A 23,438-nucleotide genomic window follows, 5' to 3' on the forward strand; every position below is an offset into this window, starting at 1 on the left:
TTTTTGCGCCTGGCTTAATCACTCTGTCCATATCTTAATAAGTAAAAATACAATAACCATTTTATTTTAGCTCTCTTCTTTCATTTTCACCCCATAAAAACTAAAAAATAAATGCGAAAGGGAAAGAAAAAAACAAAGAAAAAATACACTTTAATTAAAGGGAACTCATTAATTGTGGTCTAGGGCCCGTTATTTTATTTAACGGCATTTTGTCTTATGTTATAGTTGTCTTTCTGATATTGTTTTACATCTCATCCCCCTTTTTATTAATTTTGTATTTTCATATATCTATAAGAAGATGTGGTATGAGTGCCAATGAGACGGTAAACGGACAGAAAGTCACAGGACATCAAGTCACAAATTTGATAGAACAAAAGGTCACAAATAATTTGTTTTGAATTGTTTGAATATATAAGAGAAGGTTCATAAAATAATTTCTTTTTATTTCATATATTCATTTTTTTACAGTTTAGGAAATTGTTCATAAGCTTTCACAAAAGAAGATTTATCAAACTTTTATCACGCAAAGGATATATTTCGTGGCACCATGAAGCCATTTAGGTACCAAACCACCTTGACACATTGTTTACTTATCATTTATTTGGTCATTATTGATTTTAAATGAAATACATTTGGTTAAAGTTGATTTATATATAATAATTCAAGAAAAATGCAAAAATATTTTTGAAAAATAGAGTTTTCTTATTCACAGAAAAATAATCTCAAAACGGAATTCTGACTGTTTGTCCTGCGACTTTGTGTCCGTGACGTTTAGTCCGTAACGTTTTGTCCTATAACTTTCTGTCCTACATTCCTATGAGACAACTCTCCATCCAAGTCACAATTTATAAAAGTAAACCGTTAAAGGTCAAAGTTCGGCCTTCAACACGGAGCCTTGGCTCACATCGAACAGCAAGCTATAAAGGGTCCCAAAAATACAAGTGTAAAACAATCCAAACAGCAAAACCAACGGTCTAGTATATATTAATAACGAGAAACTAGAAACACTTATGAATTACACCAACAAACGACAACCACTGAACAACAGGTTCCTGGCTAATGACAAGTGCGAAAAAATACAGCGGGTTTAAACGTTTTTACCTGTTAATAGGCGCTAACCTGCACCCTAACCTGAAACAGTAGTATAAAATAAAAAAATAGAATGACAGTCTAAAAGATATGAATGGAACTGGATTAACTCGATCAAAAAGAAATATTAAGAAAAACAAGTAAACATTCACTGAACAAATAAATTTGATATATGACAAAATAAAAATACAGTATGTAAAACTTTGTCAAAAAGACAACTATAACCTGGGACAAAATGGATTGAATAAAATAATGTCCACAGGTAACTTGAGAATGTTATGATTTTGTTGTTAGGAGTACAGAAATACTTTTTACAAAATAAATTTGTCGTTCCTCGTGCGAGAACAGAAATGAAAATTTATCGTAATACTAAACACTTATCAAAGGTGGTACATAGAAAAAAGTGAGACGAGATATAACACAAAACAAGCAAACATTGAACATGTTGAATCACAAACATGCATTACAAATTGTCTCAACAGGTCAAATCAATATGAAAGTACTTGCAGTTACTGACTGCTAGTTAAAAGCCAAAAACAATTAAAAATTAAAAAAAAAACAACATGCATCTGAGACTAAAATCAATCAAAGCACACCCAAGGTTGGTGTTTTAATGCCATGGACAGTTAGTGGATAATTAATATAGCTGTGAACATGATATGAGTATTTTTCCAATATTTTAAATTTGAGCTAAACGTGAACAGAAATTAATTCTTTCGAATTGTGACAATCATAATCGCCGCCCCTCCCCCACTCATTATTTTTAATAAAAAAATTGCAAATAAACTTACTCATTTTATGTTTTTTATTTTGTACCACAGAGTTGCTGCGCCTCACTTGTACATCTTTTGTTGTTGGTGCATGTGTCACGTTTTGCAATTTTTCAAAGCCTGGAAAAAGTAGAAAATATTTTTTACAGATAGTATAGATCAACATTATAGTTTACTCAAATGACAACTGTCATTTTACTTGATGAATTAACAAAGGGAATACTTTAATTATTACTTTACATTAGAAAACAAAAAAAGTATAACAAATATACCGAGCTCCAAGTAAATTTTAAAAGGTGAAGTCCATAAAATACACAAAACGAAACGTTATCAACGGACGATCAAAAGCACATTTTTGTGTATTAACTATCAATGATATTTGAGATTTCAATTCTCATTGAAGACGATAAGTTTGTGTGTGTCACAACTTACTATTGACATGCTTTCGCGATATCTTAAGATACCAGGGTATTATATAAAAATAAGAAGATGTTGTATGATTGCCAATGAGACAACTCTCCACAAGAGACATAGATTACGTTCATTGAAATCCAAAATGTCAGAACAAACGCGGGCATTGCGATTGAGTTGTGATACATAAACACCGTAAGATGGTGCCAAAGTAACATCATTGTCCAAAAAAGGATAATAAACAATAGGGAATGAAAATTCTTTCAGTTTGTGGTAGTTATCCTGGAGTCGTATCTTCGTTATTCCATCATGAGAATTAAAACTGGTAAAATGCCTAAATCTACATATAAAAAGGACCATTCAGTAAAAAGAGAAATATTTTGCCTCATTGATATATATTCAGAAAAAAAAAAGATTTTTGTATAGAACAATCGTACAATACCAGTTAACATTATTTGGCGTTGTTAGTGTGTGTTTTGACTTATGAATTTGAATGTCCCTTTGGTATATTTCGCCTTCCTTTTATTTACCTTACAGTTCAATTTTCATCGCGGTTTTCAGATATGTACTGACACGAAATATCATTGATATGGTCATAATTATAGGTAAGCTGCTTAAAACATGTTTTTTTTTCGAAATATAAAGGATTTTATATTTTTTTGGCATCAGAAAATAGACAACCTTAACTGTATTTTGCTTAACCTTTCTGATTAACGGGTCTTCGATGTTCCTAAAATTCCTTCCTTGTTTGGCCTTTTCTGTATTCGAACCTCTTTGATGAATTCTTTTGAGGACGAAACGCGCGTCTGGCGTAAAAATATTTTATCCTGGTATCTATGATGAGTTTATTTAAGTCATGTCGATAAAATTAAATATTCAATGATGAGGATGCTAAAAAACTATGCGTTTTAACTTATTATTTAACTACAGGATAAAACAATATTCGTAAAGTATGAAATGTGTTTGTACTTGATAGAAAACAGCTGAAATGCTCGTCCAGTCTCGCTTTTCTCTCTGTTCATAAAGGTCGTACAGATAAATTGTAAACTTTTCTACTCTGTTCAAATATGGTATTAGTACAACATGTAGTATAAATAACAGCAATTTGGAACTATCGTTTTAAGCATATTGACAAAGACACATCAATACTCACTCGAAATACAAATGAAATTTGAAAATAACAAACATTTGCTGAACAACACCATATTCTATATGTGACTGTCCAAATTCAGGAGGCTGTAATTCATTGCTTTTTGTGTTTTGCTGTGTGTTATATTTGTTTTTCGTTTACCGTTTTGTACGTAAATGTGAACGTTAAATTTTTTCGTTTGTCATTTCGAAGCTTTTTATAGCTTGTTATGTGGTATAGGTTTTGATCATTGTTGAAGGTGACCGATAGTTATTAACCTTCTACATTATTAAGTATCTGGTGGAGAATTGTTTCATTGGCAAGCATACCCTGTCTTCTTATTTTGATATCAAAAGTTGCCCTTTTGAGCTGTCAGTAAACTTGAAAAAATAACAAAGTGAGAAAAGACTGAAGTGTTTTGCTCAAAAGTAAGTTTAACAGATGAATATTCAAAATTGTAGCAAGAACCGAATTACTGGTTGTACGGACATAATCTTTTTTTTTAACAAATATGGCAAATGCAGGGTCGATCTATAAAAAGTAGTTTGAAACGGAAATGTTTTTACTTGATAGTCACCTTACTGAAAACAGATATATATGCAACCGTAGTTTTACCAATTTCGCACACTTTATACTTTTGATGCGTCTTAATACACTTTTCTAAATTAATCTTCAGCAGGCACACTTTAACCAAGCTATTAGAAATTTCTTAATATATAAATTGTCAAATTTTATTAAATGTTTCAGTTATTTCAATATATGGCAATTGCTGCACTGTAAGATATTTTTACGATACGTTGAACTTTATTTTGTACATGACAGGTAGGTATATTCTAAACGTATTCAAATTCATCGTACGCGAGGCATTTGTCTGGCAAATTGAGTAAATGCATGACTGTAAATTATTATAAATATTGGTTTTTGTTTTTAATTTTGTCATGATTGTTACAAAGTAAAATTGCTAATTCCCTAAAAAAACTCATAACTAATGTTTAAATATATATATTTATAGCAAGGTTAACTTGAATTGGTGTGAAAAAAGGAAAATAACAAAAATACCGAACTCCGAGGAAATTTCTGAACGGAAAATCCCTAAGCAAATGGCGAAATCAAAAGCTCAAACACATCAAACGAATGGGTTACAACTGTCATATTCCTGACTTGGTACAGACATTTTCTTATGTAAAAAATGGTGGATTATCAAGCATTTTAATTTGAATTAGTGTGAACTATGATAAAGCATGTTGTTTAATGACTTATTTATTGATTCATATATTGGTATTGCAAAAGACCTTTTTTTTCTTATTCTGCATGTTATTAATGTATGTACTGCAATATTTAATAGGTTTTTTTCTGCCTTATTTAATGACGATTTGATTTAATGTATTTACACCATACCATTTTTTCCACGGGTGTTTTGTCGGGGCTCTCTGTGCTCTGCCTTGTGATTTCTGCTACATGTTTCAGAACAAAAATCAGCTTTTTTGCAATGTTGGCATGGTTGAATAACATTCACTGCTTCTTTCTTGTGACAATAGGAACATACATTATCCATTTTAACTGGATTATTATATAACAATGTATTGTGTTGTCTGAAATACAAATCGTAAAGAAACTTCTGTTATGCAGGTGTTCAATTTGAAGACGAATTTAAGAAAAATACTTTGCAACATCCTTTTCTTCAATCATAAGTATTTTGACAGACACTTACTCGTTTACTTAAGCAATGTTAAGGTTAGGCATATATTCAACAATATAAAACAAAGCCTATTTTTATAAGTCAGGTATTCCACATGAATTATTATACGATGAAATTTTACAAAAAATGACATAGGAAGTTTGGTTAAATGAGAATAAGAAGTCATCAGAGTTAAATCATAAGCTGAGCGAGATTTGTCCGATGTCAAGAAAAAAGTAAAAGCATCCGAGCGTCGGTAAATTTATATTTTGGCCAGTAAATGTAATGAAGATTGACACAAACTACAATTAAAGGTTAAATATAAAATGGAAAATGGAAACCGGGAATGAGTCAAAGAGACAAAAACACTACCAAAGAGCAGAAAACAGCCGAAGGTCACCAATAGGTCTTCAACACAGGGAGACGGGCTTTATCTGGTTTTTAAACAAAATGTGTACTAGTTCAATGAAAATGGACACCAAACTTCACTCCGAAACATATAAATGAACTAAAATTAAAAACGAAAACATACAATAAAATTGAGAATGGAAATGGGGAATGTCAAAGAGACAACAACCCGACCATAGAACAGACAACAGCAGAAGGTCACCAACAGGTCTTCAATGCATCGAGAAATTCCCGCACCCGGAGGCGTCCTTCAGCTGGCCCCTAAACAAATATATATACTAGTTCAGTGATAATGAACGCCATACTAAACTCCAAATTGTACACAAGAAACTAAAATTAAAAATATTACAAGACTAACAAAGGCTAGAGGCTCCTGACTTGGGACAGGCGCAAAAATGCGGCGGGGTTAAACATGTTTATGAGTTCTCCTCCCTCCCCTATACCTCTAGCCAATATAGAATAAACAAAACACACAGCTATACGCACAGTCAAACTCAGTTTATAAAAAGTCCGAGTCCGATGTCAGAATAGGTATCAAAAAATAAAATCACAAAAATACTGAACTCCGAGGAAAATTCAAAACGGAAAGTCCCTAATCAACAGTACATAACTATATCCCTTCTAAATAAGTCTGTTTAAATGTTTGGTTAGCTTTTGAGGTGAATATCGTCATTTTTGTGCTTTGTATAGAATATTACCATAAATATTGGATGTGAAATACCTGAACTTATGATGTCTGCATGTTGATTTATATCTACGAATGATGTCTTTGTACCGGTGATAAAATTTATTAAATGTTTTGACTAGTTTATGATATCGAACACCCTTGTGTAATAATTTTTTTAGTAATACAGAGATTATTTTCGTTAAAATCAAATACGTTGTTACATACACGAGTGAATCAAACAACTTGAGATATATATATAAGGAAACGTCACAATCTAAAAATGGATGATTAACAAAACGAAATGAAAAATCATCTCTTTTATCATTATAACTATTTACACCACTGGGTCGATGCCACTGCTGGTGGACGTTGCGTTCCCGATGGTATCACGAGCCCAGTTGTCAGCACTTTGGTGTTGACATGAATATCAATTATATGGTCATTTTTATAAATTTCATGTTTGCAAAAGTATGAATTATTTGAAATACTAAGGATTTTCTTATTCCAGGCATAGATTGGACTCTCATCCAAGTATTACTTGGAATATGAAGGATGAGAAACATTTTAGTAATGGAGACTGCGGCTCGAGAAGATGTAACTATCTTTCATATCCCAATGTGCAACGAGGCATCTCAGTTACAAGAGGTCAAAATCATGACCTATGGGTATTACATAGCTATACATTGCTATAAATACTGCGGCTATTACCTATGCCATTCATGATTCAAAGTTTGTTTGTGCAACAAAAACAATTTGGATGGACAAACAAAACCGTCCAAACTGGGTCGGTAAATTGTTACATCTTCTCAAGCCTCAGGCTCCATTACTAGAATGACTCTCATCCTTCATATTCTAAGTTATACTTGGATGAGAGCCCATTCTACTAATGACGCTCTTCGGCTCTACGAAGATGTAACTATAGCATATTCAAAGTGTTGGCACAAACAAGACAGTTCCTTGAACAACTAACAGAGAGCAAATCAGAATTTTTTGAATCAGTCCAGAATATACTGGAGACTAAGATAGTAGTCATTCTAACTAATCTTTCTGACTTAATAAATAATATAATCTAAATATTAAGGTAAAATACCAATATTGATTATTCAGATAATATCTGGCTAGTCCAGGTATAAAAAAAAGTTTCAAAAACATCTAAAGTAATTTTGAATAATAAGATATACAACAAAAAATATCTATTTTTATATATATATTTGATGTCTGAATTTCAATATTTTCAAGAATAATAACTTATTCTATACATTCAAGACAAATTCTCATAACTTTATAAAGAGCATAACAAGTTTTGAATTTTCAAAACTTATAATAATGGTTACCATTTGCCTGAAACTTGCTTACAAACCATTATTTGTATATCTAAATATCTACTGACATATTATTCTGCAACACTATTCTTAAATATTTGAAAATGCATAATTCTTTAGCCCTTCTTTTTTGTACTCTTCTAACATGACACTCACTGTAGTTCAGATGTGTATGAATAAATAAGAATTTGAAGACAAATTCCGGAGACAGTAAATACAGTCAGATATAGATTTTCGTTAACCTTCTGAAGCTTTCAATATTATTTATACATGTTTTTAATTAATATTATCCATAGAAATATTTCTAGTATTTTTACAAGCTAAAAACTGTCACTGCAAGTTCAACAAGTATTATCCCTTCGCAGGACATTTGGAATTCTGTCTATTTTTAATATTGTAAGAACAGAAAATTGATTCAAAAGTCTCAAGTAAGAAACGAAAGCTTCAAATAGTGTTAATGTTCATAACTTTAACATAATTTTGCAATCAAAAACTCCTCTCCGATTCATATTAAAAAGTAATAATTAGGTGATGACTGTCACACTAAGGTCATCTGTTAATTAAAGGTTGACTTATTTAAAACTACATGTAGATGTCAAAGAAGATCAGCCTTTACTGTAATTCTTATTCAAGACACTTTAAGTGACTATATATAAACATTTCATCTTATCCATTTGTTTCTGGAATATATTAACTACAATAAATTATTTGATGTCTGGTTCAGTTATTTTACATTCAATGTTTGCTTATGACAATAAATATGTAGTATATGTATAATATATATCAAACAGTATTGATAGGAAATTATGATTTATATGAATTGAATCTTAAATTCAAACATTTCATATGGACTAGGTCTACATATACATTGTGCATCTGATGTACCATTCTGAAGTAAATCATCTTAAACGAATCATCGTTATGATATTTTATTAAGTATATGCAAAATATACAAAAAACCAGTGTAGCTATTTAATATCTTATGTTTTAAGAATTAATATAGATCAATATTTAATATAACAAGAAATAAGACTTGATCCAGCATGTTTTAAAAATCCTAAGATTTAAGTAATATTGTTTTGTGAACACTCATCTGATAATCTGATAATTTTTTTAAAAGAGAACTGGAGAAGGGATACAAAGTTTTTTACTTCTATTGTAAACTGTTACATTTGACAATGACCTTCACCCATCCTGATATCCATACCAATGTTTGATATTAAAGGAATATAACTATTACTGTATATTAATATTATACCAGTCAAGACTTGATCATCTTACATATGTACTATTTTTCTATTATACATCTAATATTATATATGGCTATGTATTATTTAAAGCAATATAACTACATGTAATAAGAAGAGAAATTTCTAATTGAACTGAAAAGAATAATCCAGTGTACATGTACAGATCTAGGTGGTAATCAAAATATAAGTGTGCAATTTGTTTTGCAAATTCTAATGCTAAGAATACTTTTAAGCTCACCGTTCCGAAGGAACTGTGAGCTTTTGCCATCACTTGGGGTCCGTCGTCGTCCGTCCGGTGTAAACTATTTCAAACATCTTCTCCTCTGAAACTACTAAACCAATTCCAACCAAACTTTAGCTGAATGATCCTTAGGGTATCTAAAATTATGTTTGTGTTTATTTTTCTGTTTCGTCAAAAAACATTGCCGCCATGGCTAAAAATAGAACATAGGGGTAAAATGCAGTTTTTGGTTTTTATCTCAAAAACAAAAGCATTTAGAGCAAATCTGACATGGGATAAAATGCTCATTAGGTCAAGTTCTATCACCCCTGAAATTGTTAGATGAATCAAACAACCCATTGTTGGGTTTCTGCCACTAAATTGGTAATTATAAGGAAATTTTGCAGTTTTTGGTTATTATCTTGAATATTATTATAGATAAAGATAAACTGTAAATAGCAAAAATGTTCAGCAAAGTAAGATCTACAAACAAGTTTTATGATTAAAATCGTCAATTGGCCCCTTAAGGAGTTATTGCCCTTTAAGGACAATTTCACACAATTTGTTTATCATGTTTTCTAACTTTAAAAAATCTTCTAGAACATAAGGTAAAATGCAGTTTTAGACTTATATCTAAAAAACTAAAGCATTTAGAGCAAATCAGACAAGAAGTTATAGTATTCATTAGGTCAAGGTCTATCTGCCCTGAAACTCAGCGAAATCGGGTATCTGAATTGGTGATTTTAAGGAAATGTTGCAGTTTTCGGTTTTGAAAATTATCTTGAATATTATTATAGATAAAAATAAACTGTAAACAGCAAAAATGTTCAGCAAGGTAAGACTTACAAATAAGTTTAATATGACCAAAATTGTCAATTGACCCCTTAAGGAGTTATTGTCCTTTAAAGACAAATTTTCACAATTTGTTCATCTAATCTAGTTTGCTTACTTTAAAAAATCATGGGCTGAATGAGTTTCTGAGTATCTTGTATAAATTTTGCATTTTATTTCCTTGTACGTCAAGAAAAATAGCCACTATGGCTAAAATGGAACATAGAGGTAAAATGCATTTTTTTGCTTTTGAAGAAAATATGACAAATACAAAGAACATTTAAATGGTATTTTTAAGCCACTCATTAATATATATTCAAAAGCAAAAATAATCATTCATGAAAGATTTAAGCAAAAAACTACAGGTGAGCGATTCAGGCTCTTGAGAACCTCTTGTTTAAAGTTGCACTTCTTGATGGAGCATAAAATATATAAATTATGTATATATATATATATTAGACCCCTCTACCAAGAAATTTGTTTTGCATGCACACGTATAAAAATTGCGGTTTTTATCCTACGCAATTATAGTTTTGAACGTTGTTTTCAATTTAGACTTGTTTATATTTTTTCGTTTGGGCTTGTATTATATTTGCCTTCGGGTTTATATGATCCGTTCATCCTATTTCGACTCTTCAAAATTCAAGAGTCTTTCCTAAATTGAGGTAAATTATATGGCCTTCCAAACATCGTTTCGATTCCTAACATCACTGAAGAGACATTAATTGTCGAAATCCGGATATGGTGTACTAATTATTGCACCTTTTGTTTGCGGTATACCATCTTTTCCGCAAGTTTATTGTTTTCTGTTTGGTATTAAATTAATAGTTCAGATCCATTTTGTTACATGGTGATCCTTTTTGGCAATCGCCAATGGCAGTCAGCAGGGTTTAAGAACATCCGTTGTTCGACCTGCTAGTCAAATGCGTTTTGTTAAAATATACTTTTTCACTTTTTTGGTCTTTTGGAAAATGTTGTTTGTGCTGTATTTAGACTCCTCTCCCAAGAAATTTGTTTTGCATGCACACGTATAAAAATTGCGGTTTTTATCCAACGCAATTATAGGTTTGAACGTTGTTTTCAATTTAGACTTGTTTATATATATATGAATATGTCAACTGGTGATACAAAAACATCAATATAGCAATTCTATTTTAAGTTCATGGAGTCTAGAAAGATCACCATTTTTTATTTTAATTTCCATCATGGATTTCAATAATATTGATGCATAGATGCAATATAATCATTTGATAATCATTATAGAAACTTTATAAATTCTACAAAATTTCATATAATACTACTTTCTTCAGTGTTTGCTATCTGACATGAAAAAATGTGTAGGAGATTAGCCCCCTAAACACTTTTATACAATTGTTTACAGAGATATGAATTAACCTAAAACAAGGCAACACTTAGTCACATAAAGATAAGTGATGCACATAGCCAATCTACATTATAATAATTTAAAAAGGGAAAATATGTCAGATAGTTCATGTTCAACATCAAAGCAAAATTTGCATGTTGAGAGAAAAATCTTCCTGTTCCGTATAATACTTTAACATTCAGGGTTGCTACCATTTGCAAATTTAATGAATATATTATAGCTTATCATATCTAGTATCATTACTGAGATTGTAAAGCACAATTTGTCTTATCAAAATAAGCACATTTATACAATTTTTTCTGCAAGTCAAAATAGGGACTTGTGGAACGAATCTTCCTATCTTGGCAGAATCTCATTAATTCTTATAGTTGTATCTCAAACTATATTTTACAGTAAAAAGTTGTTCACTATTACTGATACCTTGTAGACAACAAGATCAGGATCTACAATTGTGTTTTGATTAATGAGAACAATAACTTTGAACTATTTCTTCAGAAAAGAGTATCTGTTTATCTATTCTAAGACTTTGTTTGTTATATTCATAATTAGAGTTATAACAATGCCAAGATACAAGACTGAACACTCTTATTTTCAACTATATGAGGATATCTTTTATAAAGATATGGTAATAAATGTACATGAATGTATCATTTTACAAGTGTTGAATAATTTTATTCATAATCTGATATCTACATTGATAAATTTCGAGGCAATGATAAAACCATCCAATGGAATTCATTGTTATTTCCTTCCACACTATGCATGTTATTTCAAACATCATAAAAAATAATACTTGAAAAAGGGATTTACATCTGACCAATGCATGTCAGTCATATAAATTTTTCAGAAGATCCTTTGATCTTTCTTATTTAATATTTGATATCAACAAGAGTATTTTGATATATTGGCATCACACTTCTCACAATTTTCAACATTATTATCATATTGTTCTTATTCTTTTTCAATAGCAAAGAACTGAAGTTCACAATGAGCAATGCTCATCTGCTTTATTTTTTGACAAGATGAAGATATAAAATCTTGCAGGATATTGTTTGTTACTTAATCATAGTAAAGACATGAGATTCACTTCATGTACAGATATATGTAACAAAAGTTTGCACATTTAAAAAACTGCAATTACAGAATTTTTCAAACAATAATAATTGTTTTACTATTATTTTTTACAATTCATGTTTCTCCCTAATTAACATCGACTGTTGGTAAGTGGCATGTTATTTGCTCTGCAAGGAACTATTCATTAAATTCTTAACGACAGGGTCTATATGTCTACACGAACAAATGTTCCCCTTCGAATTATTTTTAACTACCTCTTTTCCGTAAAGTTTGTCGTGATATTTTTCCACTGGCCTCTCAAAATTCAGATACTAACTGATATCAATCACATAATATGTATTATTTCTGTAAATGTTTCCACTGTAACACAGTTCTATTATCTCACTAAGAGCTTATTATAAAGCCTAAAATGGCTTATATTGGAATAAGAAATTTATTTAAATCACAACATGTTGTAATAAAAAAATCTCGAATGTATTTGCTATATTTCTTATAAATTGTACGTCACTACGTGGGTACATTATGGCAAGGATATACTAGTACATCATCGTACATTTTGTACTTACCTTCAAAATCAAGAAAGATATTCTACTCATATACTTCTGTATAGAGATTCATTCGTGTAAAATTAACAAGGATAATTTTCCAATTTATTTTGACGAAAAGATGACAAAATTTTATTAAAAAGTGAACACGTTCGGTCCACCATTGATTTAGTGACAACAGTTTTACAAAATCTAAAAATTCTGGACGTCGTCACAGATTAAGGTTCATGTGGACCCTTTGTCTAAAATTGCTTGCATTTTACCTCAAAATGTACTCCTAGTACAGATAAACCTGCGCATCTGGAACAGTTTTCAGGCATAGCATGTTCTAGATAAATTTCTAATGCATTTTATGTTATAGAAAATTGAAAACTTAACTGGATTTTGCAGTGCACTTTTTTTCGTCCCTTCAGAAGATGTTAAAAGTAACAAACAGTTGAGTTTCAATTGATATGGTCCACTCAAGTACACAGTTTAAATCACCAATTATTGTTAGGTATCTATTGTCCTTCTATTGTCCAGGTAAATCAATACAGTTCACTTCAATTATTACCTGTTGGGAAATTCTCAAACCTCTTTCCCAACTTAGTTTATATTTGCACCTCCTGGAGGTATGAAAAAAAAAGTGTACTGTAAAATCCAGTAAAGTTTTTGTTTTTCTAAAACATAAAACGTATTTTAATTTTATTTAGCTAGGGCATGCTATGTCTTGAATCTTTTCCAGATGCACAGGTTTGTTTGTACTCAGAAAAAATTTTGAGGTGAAAATGCAGCCATTTTAGACGAAAGGTCCAAATAAACCTTAAAACGAGTAAGACACCTCGCTGCACGGAAAAGAATTTGGATGGAACAGGTAATAGCCGCAGTATTTATAGCAAGTTATAGCTACGTCATACCCATAGGTCATGATTTTGACCTCTTTTAATTGCAATGCCTCAATGCACATCGGGAAATGAATGCTATAGTTACAAATTCGAAGAGCCGAGGAGCGTAGTTAGTAGAATATTTTAGCCGTATTTAGCACAGCTTTTTGGAATTTTGGGTCCTCAATGCTCTTCAACATTGTACTTGTTTGGCTTTAAATGTTTTTTTATCTGAACGTCACTGATGAGTCTTATGTAGACAAGTTATAAGCCTGGTACCTTTGATAACTATTATCATAAATTTTGGCAGTAAGCTTCCCGTTAAAGATATAGATATCAAGATCAAGGAAAGGGCAGTGTTCATTGTTAGAATTAGAAGTCAGTTCAGCAGAATAATAGAGCTCTTAAGATTTTGGGAATCCTCTCATACAATTTCTATGCATGCACACGTCAGATAGTCAAGATTTTGAATAATTTATCGTTTGTTACTCTTAAAACTAACGGTACCAATATTATTGCACCAGTTGCGCATTTCGACAATTATTTTCTCTCAAGCGATGCTCACAGTTAAATATTTTAAAGTCTAAAATATTATACAAACGTTAAGACAAATAAAAAGACTTTAAGTAAAGCCAAAACCAGAACAAAGACATCAGAGATATTTATACGTGAAATATATATCTTAATTTATTATTTTTGTTTTTGCAAATTCATACATTGAGATCTCTCAAAACATGTTTAACCCCGCCGCATTTTTGCGGCTGTCCCAAGTCAGGATCCTCTGGCCTTTGTTAGTCTTGTATGATTTTCAATTTTAGCTGTTTTCTGCTCTTTGGTCGGGTTGTTGTCTCTTTGACACATTCCCCATTTCCATTCTCAGTTTTATCCTTTTAAATTGTTGATATCAATAAAAAAATCAAATATTTTTTTTGTCATTTATTTTCAAACCAAAAAAACATGTTTAGAAATAATTTCAAACAAGTATTCCAGTGGAGTATTTTATACATACATAGCAATGCTCGATTCAATCAGTTCGAAGGTCAACTTAAATACAAAGTTGAAAATCGAGACGTAGAATAATAAAATGCTTCTAGGGGAACAGCTTGAAGTGGAACACTGGACAGTTTGGACAAGTGTGGACACTACATTCAAGCTTGATACAGTTGTGTATTAGGATTGTGATTAAATATTTTAGACATCATACGTTTCTAACACAAAATGAATGTGGGAAAAAACTGATAAAAAAAATGAAATCTGGAAATCTATTATGGTCCAATATCCAACATCTAAAGATCATAGTACACCAATCAATTTATTAATTGATGGATAATATTGGTTACTTTTTAATATGCTTCAAAATGAATAGTTAAAGCTGCAATTTACAAACAACCTTTGTATTTAATGATCTTATAATTGGTGTTTGATATTGCTACAACTGGTTACAAATGTATGTGAATGGTAGTTGAGGTTTATTTGTCATCAGGCAATGACATTTTTAAACATATTTTAACTCTGGGTAACGGGAAAGGGGAGGAATTTAATTTTTCTTGATATTGTTGAACTCTTTGCATTCAAAAATTAATATTGACAATCAAGCAATTTTAGAAATGAATGTTGTAGTGGAAATAAAATGCAGAATGAAAGTATGTCTAAGTTAAAAGGATAATGAACGGACATGAAGATTTATTTAAACAGTTAGGACCATACTCCCAACAATCAATCATAACCTTCCTTTCGTGAAATGGAAACTTGTGGTGGAAAATTTCATAGAATTCCATACACTTATACTCAAGTTATTGTCTGGAAACCAAATGTCTGAATGGGGTTTACAGAAAAGAAAATATACAATAGAATAACGATAAGAATGATAACTAACATTTCCATAAATACATTTTATCTCTCTACAAGATCCATGCGTACTTCAATGTCTAAAAGTGACTTATTTATCTTATTTGTTGTAACTTTAATACCTGAACATCAAAGGTTTTATTTATAAAAAAATATATGACATACAACAACCCACGACAACTCCCGAATTTGATGCTCATGACTTGAGACACTGGATCAAACATGTCTACAAACGCTCAATCCCCCACCCGCAATAGTGGCTACCAGCACAATATAATAAACAAAAAGTAACATATTCTTCTAATGGTCGTGTTCCCCATATTTGAGGTACAAGTATACATAGCAACTCGATCTTTAAATTATTTTTAACAACAAAATCGAATGCATAACAAGCTCCTGGCTTGAAATATGGGGTTAAACATATTTTCAAACGCTCAATTTCAGGTGACATATTTGAGTTTTGAGTATGCATGTCATTTTTCTCCGTAAATTCTCTCTGACAGAAAAAATCTGAAGCAATATCATTGATAATCTATCAGGTGTTTGGATTTTTCATTCAATAGAGAGAAGAAATTATGGAATTTTTAAAAGCAACTTATATATAAAAAAAGAAGATACCATATTTGTTATAACTTTAATACCTATTGACTCAATAATTTAAAGCAAAAACAAATTGCTATCATCACAAAACAACTGATTATTTAAAAACATTATTTAATAGTCAGTATGGAAATGTGTACAAAAAATACAAGCTTACCATATATTATTTCTAGATGAAATGTTGAATTGTATGTCCAACTTTCCCCGTATGTTATGTCGATTTCGATGACATGCTAAAAATTATCTTACTTTTTGAAACCGTAGTATGAACTGTGAAATTGCAAAAGTTGAACATAGATTGAAAAATGGTCATTGTGATCTTATTAGCTATAAATAGTCAATAAAAATCCATTTCGGATATTTCTTTCATAGACCTTTTAAATTTCTGAAAATGCAGTATACATTATGTTATCTTACATGACCTAACATATTTTCACAGTTTATTTTTGGTTTTTAGAATTGATAAGAATGAATGCAAAGTTGAATTTTGATTCTATAATAATTATACATAAACGCGTATGCATAGATAAAAGGAAATCAATAGCATACGGATTTTAATCAAAAACTTATATCAAGCATAAAAAGGACATTTTGACACAAAAGTAAGGTTGAGGTTGAACATTTGCGAATAAGTGTTCTTTTGGTGACTCCACATTTTGATTTTTCACAGAAATTCAATGTAAACAGGTCTATTTTCAACCTGTACTAAATCAGGAAAATGACAGTTGTTTTCAGTGGTTTGATGTGTTAAATTTTTGATTTTGCCATTTGATAAAGACCTTTCCGTTTTGAATTTTCTTTAGATTTCGAAATTTCGTTATTTTACCTTCTTTTATACAATCGTAGGACTTTGAATAAAGAAGGCATGCGTCAACAAAACAATCCACTATCATGTTTGCTATTATAACAGTGAGTATATCTGTCTCGAGTAACTAGTTTGTAGAAGCCGGCGCTCTTTTTTTCCAAGGTCTAAATGTAATTGAAATCAAGATTTTATCAAATTTCACAAAAAATTCAATACTTATCCTATTTCGGGTGTAAATTCAAAGTTTTATAAGAAAACATTATCAAAAGTAATTCCATTTCACTTTCCGACAAGTCTTTTATCAACTTGAAACATTTTTCACCTTTATAAAATGGACTTGAAAGTCTGGGTTAAATATGGCAATCAGCAAATTTACTCCTTTTCAAACTTAAGTAATGTGAAAGTCTTTTATTTGTTGGGCTTTATCCACAAATTTAAGTGTCCAACAAAATTTAACAAATGTTGTCCAAATGAAGACAAGGAAACATCCCATGTAGGTTTCAGTCCGTGTGATACGGCCATATAATCTAGAGAAAACATCGAATGTCAGCAAACTCACTGTGAACTAATTGTAGTGGCGTAGCACCAGTGTAGCAATTACAACTTCAGACAGGACTTTAATATTGCAAAAACCTAAGTTACACAGGTTTAAACCTTTTAATTCTCATAAAAAAATAGTTTTTTAAGCTGGAAGTCAGACTTCAGGTGAAGATATAAGATGATGAAGTGTTTATTTTATCTCATTGGTCTCTAACGAAAAAACGTAATACATTCATATTGGGCTTGCTTTTTCTATTTCAAAGTTTTATTTCATAATCATAAAGTTAATGTACATTTGTTTCAGGGCGTTCAAAGCTTTTGCATGTTTCAGTAGTATTGTTAGTTTAAATATTTTTGGACTTGGGCGCTGGACATGTTTCTTCATGTTGCTGTGCAATCCCTCTAGATGATGTGTAGTCTTTGATCCCTGTGTTGTTTAAAGGTTCCAAAGGTGACTGTTTTGTTCGACCGTGAATGTTGTTACATAGTCTGTCAAGGGCGTGTAGTTGATGTAAGTATCAATCTGATCTATGTCGGTTAAGGCATTAAATCACACCTGAGCAGTAGGTACAAACGGAAGGACAGCGGCACGGCGTACTAGTTGATGAATGTTGTTGTCTTCCGTGGACTGAGCATGAATCCCTGTCTCTTGTGCTTTTCTCAAGATGCATCGTGTGAAGTGTAACAAATACTGCCATTTGCGTTGATGCCAGGAATAACAGAATATGCTGCATTTCACATGTTTCAGATGTCGACTACAAAATAGTCCAGGAAGTAAACTATGTACCAGTGATATATTTCGCCGTCAACCATTGCGTGAAATGTTTACAGTTGGAAAAATAGGCTCGGACATGAGTAAAATGTACCATCACCCTATATAATATCTACAGCTGCTAAGTGTGTTAGGTTCTTTTGAGTACTGAAGATTAACATACGCCCGTCTGTTAGCAGGGATGGGTAACCTTTCCTAGTTCATGCCCAAATACCATCTATGTTGATTTCATCAACAGTTTTCGGTAAAACTAGTAGGTTCTTCTTGGGTTTGTTGTACATTGAAATCTTGCCAGATTGGAACGTTTATTATGATATTATCTGTCATCAATTTATTTGTTCGGATGACAATTTTTTAAGTTTACAAATTCAATGATTGTTTAATTTTACTTCTACTTATCGGACTTAATCTTTAAAGATTTTAAAGTAATTCTTTGAGAAAGAAAACAAAAGTTACAAGTAAACAGTGTATTAAAATGTTTTTTGTTATAGGTGAATTCTTAATTAACCTTAATTTTTATAAAAAAACAAATATTTATCAAAACATCTATTATTATTTGAATGTGAGAATAGAAGGATTAATGATTTTTAAAAGTGGGAACAGGAGGAAGACACCGTACATTTGTAGCATTTGTATACGTCAGTGATTGTCATGATTCCATCTGCCAGTCTTGTTTGTTGATTAATGCATTAATCAGGCAGTTGATTTTCCCCTTTGAATGGATTCATGTTTTGATTCATATATTTAGTGAGCCATTTATAGCTTAGTGTACGGTACTGCTTTGTCCTTTATATGTGATATCACGTGAACATTGAATTTTCTTTAAATATAGAAACAGATATTATCTTTATTAAAATATATACAGGTAGATACACTCCTAACAAATACCTAAATAATGAAAATACATATATATATTTATCCAATTGGTGTCAAACAACTCAATCAAAATCGATATTTCTATATAAGCAGTCTCTACAACCCTTCCAAAAATATTTCTCTTTAAACAATGAATTTAAGAAATTGATAGATTATCACTCAAACATAACCGGATTGCTTTTTGGATTTATCCAAACAATTATTATCACATGCAGCATATGCTTAACTCTCAAATATATTATGTATTTCTTATATTACAGTTACTGTTCTCACGGAAGAAACCAATTAATATGTAATTATCAAATATAACAGGTTTACGAGATAAAGATTTATTATAAAAAAAAAGTATTTATCAAAACATCTATTATTATTTGCATGTGGGAATAGAAGGAATAATGATTTTTAAAAGTGTGAACAGGAAGAAGACACCGTACATTTGTAGCATTTGTATACGTCAGTGGTTGTCATGATTCCGTCTGCCAGTCTTGTTTGTTGATTTAAGCATTAATCAGGCAGTTGATTTTCCCCTTTGAATGGATTCATGTTTTGATTCATATATTTAGTGAGCCATTTATAGCTTAGTGTACGGTACTGATTTGTCCTTTATATGTGATATCACGTGAACATTGAATTTTCTTTAAATATAGAAACAGATATTATCTTTATTAAAATATATACAGGTAGATACACTCCTAACAAATACCTAAATAATGAAAATACATATATATATTTATCCAATTGGTGTCAAACAACTCAATCAAAATTGACATTTCTAAATAAGCAGTCTCTACAACCCTTCCAAAAATATTTCTCTTTAAACAATGAATTTAAGAAATTGATAGATTATCACTCAAACATAACCGGATTGCTTTTTGGACTTATCCAAACAATTATTATTACATGCAGCATATGCTTAACTCTCAACTATATTATGTATTTCTTATATTACAGTTACTGTTCTCACGGAAGAAACCAATTAATACGTAATTATCAAAAATAACAGGTTTACGAGATAAAGATTTATTATAAAAAAAAAGTATTTATCAAAACATCTATTATGATTTGCATGTGGGAATAGAAGGAATAATGATTTTTAAAAGTGTGAACAGGAAGAAGACACAGTACATTTGTAGCATTTGTATACGTCAGTTGTTGTCATGATTCCGTCTGCCAGTTTTGTTTGTTGATTTAAGCATTAATCAGGCAGTTGATTTTCCCCTTTGAATGGATTCATGTTTTGATTCATATATTAAGTGAGCCATTTATAGCTTAGTGTACGGTACTGCTTTGTCCTTTATATGTGATATCACGTGAACATTGAATTTTCTTTAGATATAGAAACAGATATTATCTTTATTAAAATATATACAGGTAGATACACTCCTAACAAATACCTAAATAATGAAAATACATATATATATTTATCCAATTGGTGTCAAACAACTCAATCAAAATTGACATTTCTAAATAAGCAGTCTCTACAACCCTTCCAAAAATATTTCTCTTTAAACAATGAATTTAAGAAATTGATAGATTATCACTCTAACATAACCGGATTGCTTTATGGACTTATCCAAAAATTATTATCACGTGCAGCATATGCTTAACTCTCAAATATATTATGTATTTCTTATATTACAGTTACTGTTCTCACGGAAGAAACCAATTAATATGTAATTATACAATGTAACAGGTTTATGAGATATAGATCCCAACACTCAATAATTACCATTATTACATTATCATAATCATAGCTTTTAAAGGTTTCATTTAAATACAGTTCACTAATACAATCATTTACTAGTATTGCATTGTTATGTGGCAGTATGCATGTTGCAATGTGTTGTCACTAGATGTTCTCAGGTTTGTGTATTTGCTTTTTGCTATCTCAAATAAAACGTTTTACTATTATTTTCCCCATTTTGTACTCCTTACACAAAGACTGCCCAACAAGACATTTCATGAGTCCGATAGTCATCATAACTAATATGTCGACCGAAACGATTTGTCTGAGTCTAAACTCACTAGCAATATTTTCGATGTCTTTGATCTTTAGATACCATAATAGTCGCCGTATCTGTAATTGTACTGATTGCGACAGTTCTGACTGATTGTTGATTTGCTTTGAGGAGATGAATGCATAGAAGAAGAATTTCATCCTGTCGACGCATCCGTTCTCGGTCCTATTGGTGTTTTTGAGATTTTCTAATTTTTTGTTTGATATCTGATTCGTATAATCTGAATTAATTCATGAGATTTGATGAACTTATGGATAGATTTGTATGTTAATAAAAAACGAGGGGAAATATACAACAAATAAAATTTGTTTTAGCTTACTGGCTAGACATTTTGTTTACATTCTCTTAGATTTTGATGGTAACATGTCGTCTCTGAATTACGGTAAAAAGAATTGTGTTCCTCCTTCTTATATCAGATCATTTAGCAAATTCATCAGAAATCGTAGAAAACGTTATTGCTACCGGTTTAATGTATCTAAACAGTATCGTGTTTGACGTGTTTTTGTTTCGCATTGGAATATTGATTAAAAAAACCGCGGAGGCCTTAAAAATTTACTGGAACTTGCGATAATGTGGTTTTTGCATATAAACAAAAGACACATTTATATAGAAAGTTGTTTAATCAACCAAAAAAAAAATCAAAAATCCAAAAAAATCCATATTTTAAATAGTCCTGACATGACAAAGTATCAAAGAAATAAAAAAAAAAAAAATCAAAAGTCTTATTTATAATAAAAAAAAATATATATATGACAGACAACAACCAACGACAACTCTCAAATTTGAAGCTCATGACTTGAGACACTGGGTCAAATATGTCTGCAAACGCTCAATCCCCCCACAAGCAATAGTGTCTACCAGCGCAATATAATTAACAACAAACAATCAACATATTTCAGTTACAAGTATACATAGCAATTCGATCTGTAAATTATGTTTAACAACAAAATCGAACGAATTACAAGCTCCTGACATGTAATATCAGATGACATATTTAATTTATAAGTATGCATGTCATTTGTTCTGTGTAAATTCTGTCTGGTAGAAAAATCAGAAGCAATATCATTTATAATACATCTGGTGTTTGGATTTTTCATTCAAAACAGATATGAATTGTTTTTAAGGCAACTTATATACCCTATTTGTTGTAAATTAAATACCTATTGACTCATTGATTTGAGGCAAAAACAAATGACTATAATCACAATTGAAACCAATTGAATATTTAAAAAGATTTTTTAAATAGTCTGTATGGAAATGTGTGCAAGAAAGATAAGCTTACCATATATCATTTCCAGATGCAATGTTGAATTGAATGTTCAACTTTCCCCGTATGTTATGTTGATTTCTATGGTATCCTAAAAATCATCTTACTTGTTGAAACCGTAGCATGAACTATGATATTGCAAAAGTTAAACATCGATTTAAAAATTTCCATGATAATCTTATTAATTATAAATAGCAAATAAAAATCCATTTTGGATATTTCTTTCATAGACCTTTTAAATTTCGGAAAATACAGTATACATTATGTTATCTTACATGACCTAACACATTTTCAGTTTATTTTTGATTTTTAAAGATTAAGAAGTATAAATGGCCGTACATTTACCACATGCAAAGTTAATTTTTTTTCTATAATAATTAAACATAATCGCATATGTATCAATAAAGGGAAATCAATTGCATACGAACATTACAAAAGAAATTGATATCAAGTTTAACAAAGGACATTTTGACAAAAAAGTAAGATTGAGGTTGAACATTCACGAATACGCTTTTTTTTTTGGTGACACCACTTACTGGACACATTTTGATTTTCCACGAACATTCAATGCAAACAGGTCAAATTTCAACCTGTACTAAGTCAGGAATATGGCAGTCGTTTTCAGTCGTTTGATATATTTACGCTTTTGATTTGGTCATTCCCTAAAGAATATTTCAGTTTCAATTTTCCTTGGATTTAGGAAAATTGTGTTATTTTACTTCTTCTATACATTGCTATTATAACAGTTAGTATATCTGACTGAAGTAACAAGTTTGTCGAAGCCTGCGCGATTCGTTTCTAAGGCCTAGATTTGAATGAAATCAAGATTTTATCAACTTACACAAAAATTTCAATACTTAGCCTATTGCGGATGTAAATTCAAGGTTTATAAGAATACATTATCAAAATTAATTTCGTTTCACGTTCTGAGTAGTCTTTTATTAACCTAGAATATCATTATAACACGAACTTGATAGTCTGTGTTAAATATGGCAATCAGCGAATTCACTCCTTTTCAAACTTAGTCGATACGCTACAAACGTTCTTTTGTAGAAGAGGGACGAAAGATAC

The 23,438-nt window shown here is 30.7% G+C and overlaps 1 protein-coding gene across 1 annotated transcript in view; it reads right to left on the minus strand.

Annotated features, from left to right (window-relative positions):
- The window catches only part of LOC127726717 (uncharacterized), a 55,672-nt gene extending 33,190 nt beyond the window's left edge, over positions 1 to 22,482 (minus strand). Inside the window, exons 1-3 of the mRNA XM_052234190.1 lie at positions 22,383 to 22,482; positions 4,798 to 4,991; positions 1,881 to 1,979 (exon numbers count right to left, since the gene is read on the minus strand). Of these exons, the coding sequence (XP_052090150.1) occupies positions 1,881 to 1,979; positions 4,798 to 4,954 (256 nt within the window). The 5' untranslated portion in view covers positions 4,955 to 4,991; positions 22,383 to 22,482. The remainder of the gene's footprint in view (positions 1 to 1,880; positions 1,980 to 4,797; positions 4,992 to 22,382) is intronic.
- Positions 22,483 to 23,438: the final 956 nt, after the last annotated feature.

Source organism: Mytilus californianus, unplaced genomic scaffold (genome assembly GCF_021869535.1).
Source record: "Mytilus californianus isolate M0D057914Y unplaced genomic scaffold, xbMytCali1.0.p SCAF_18, whole genome shotgun sequence".
Taxonomy (NCBI): domain Eukaryota; kingdom Metazoa; phylum Mollusca; class Bivalvia; order Mytilida; family Mytilidae; genus Mytilus; species Mytilus californianus.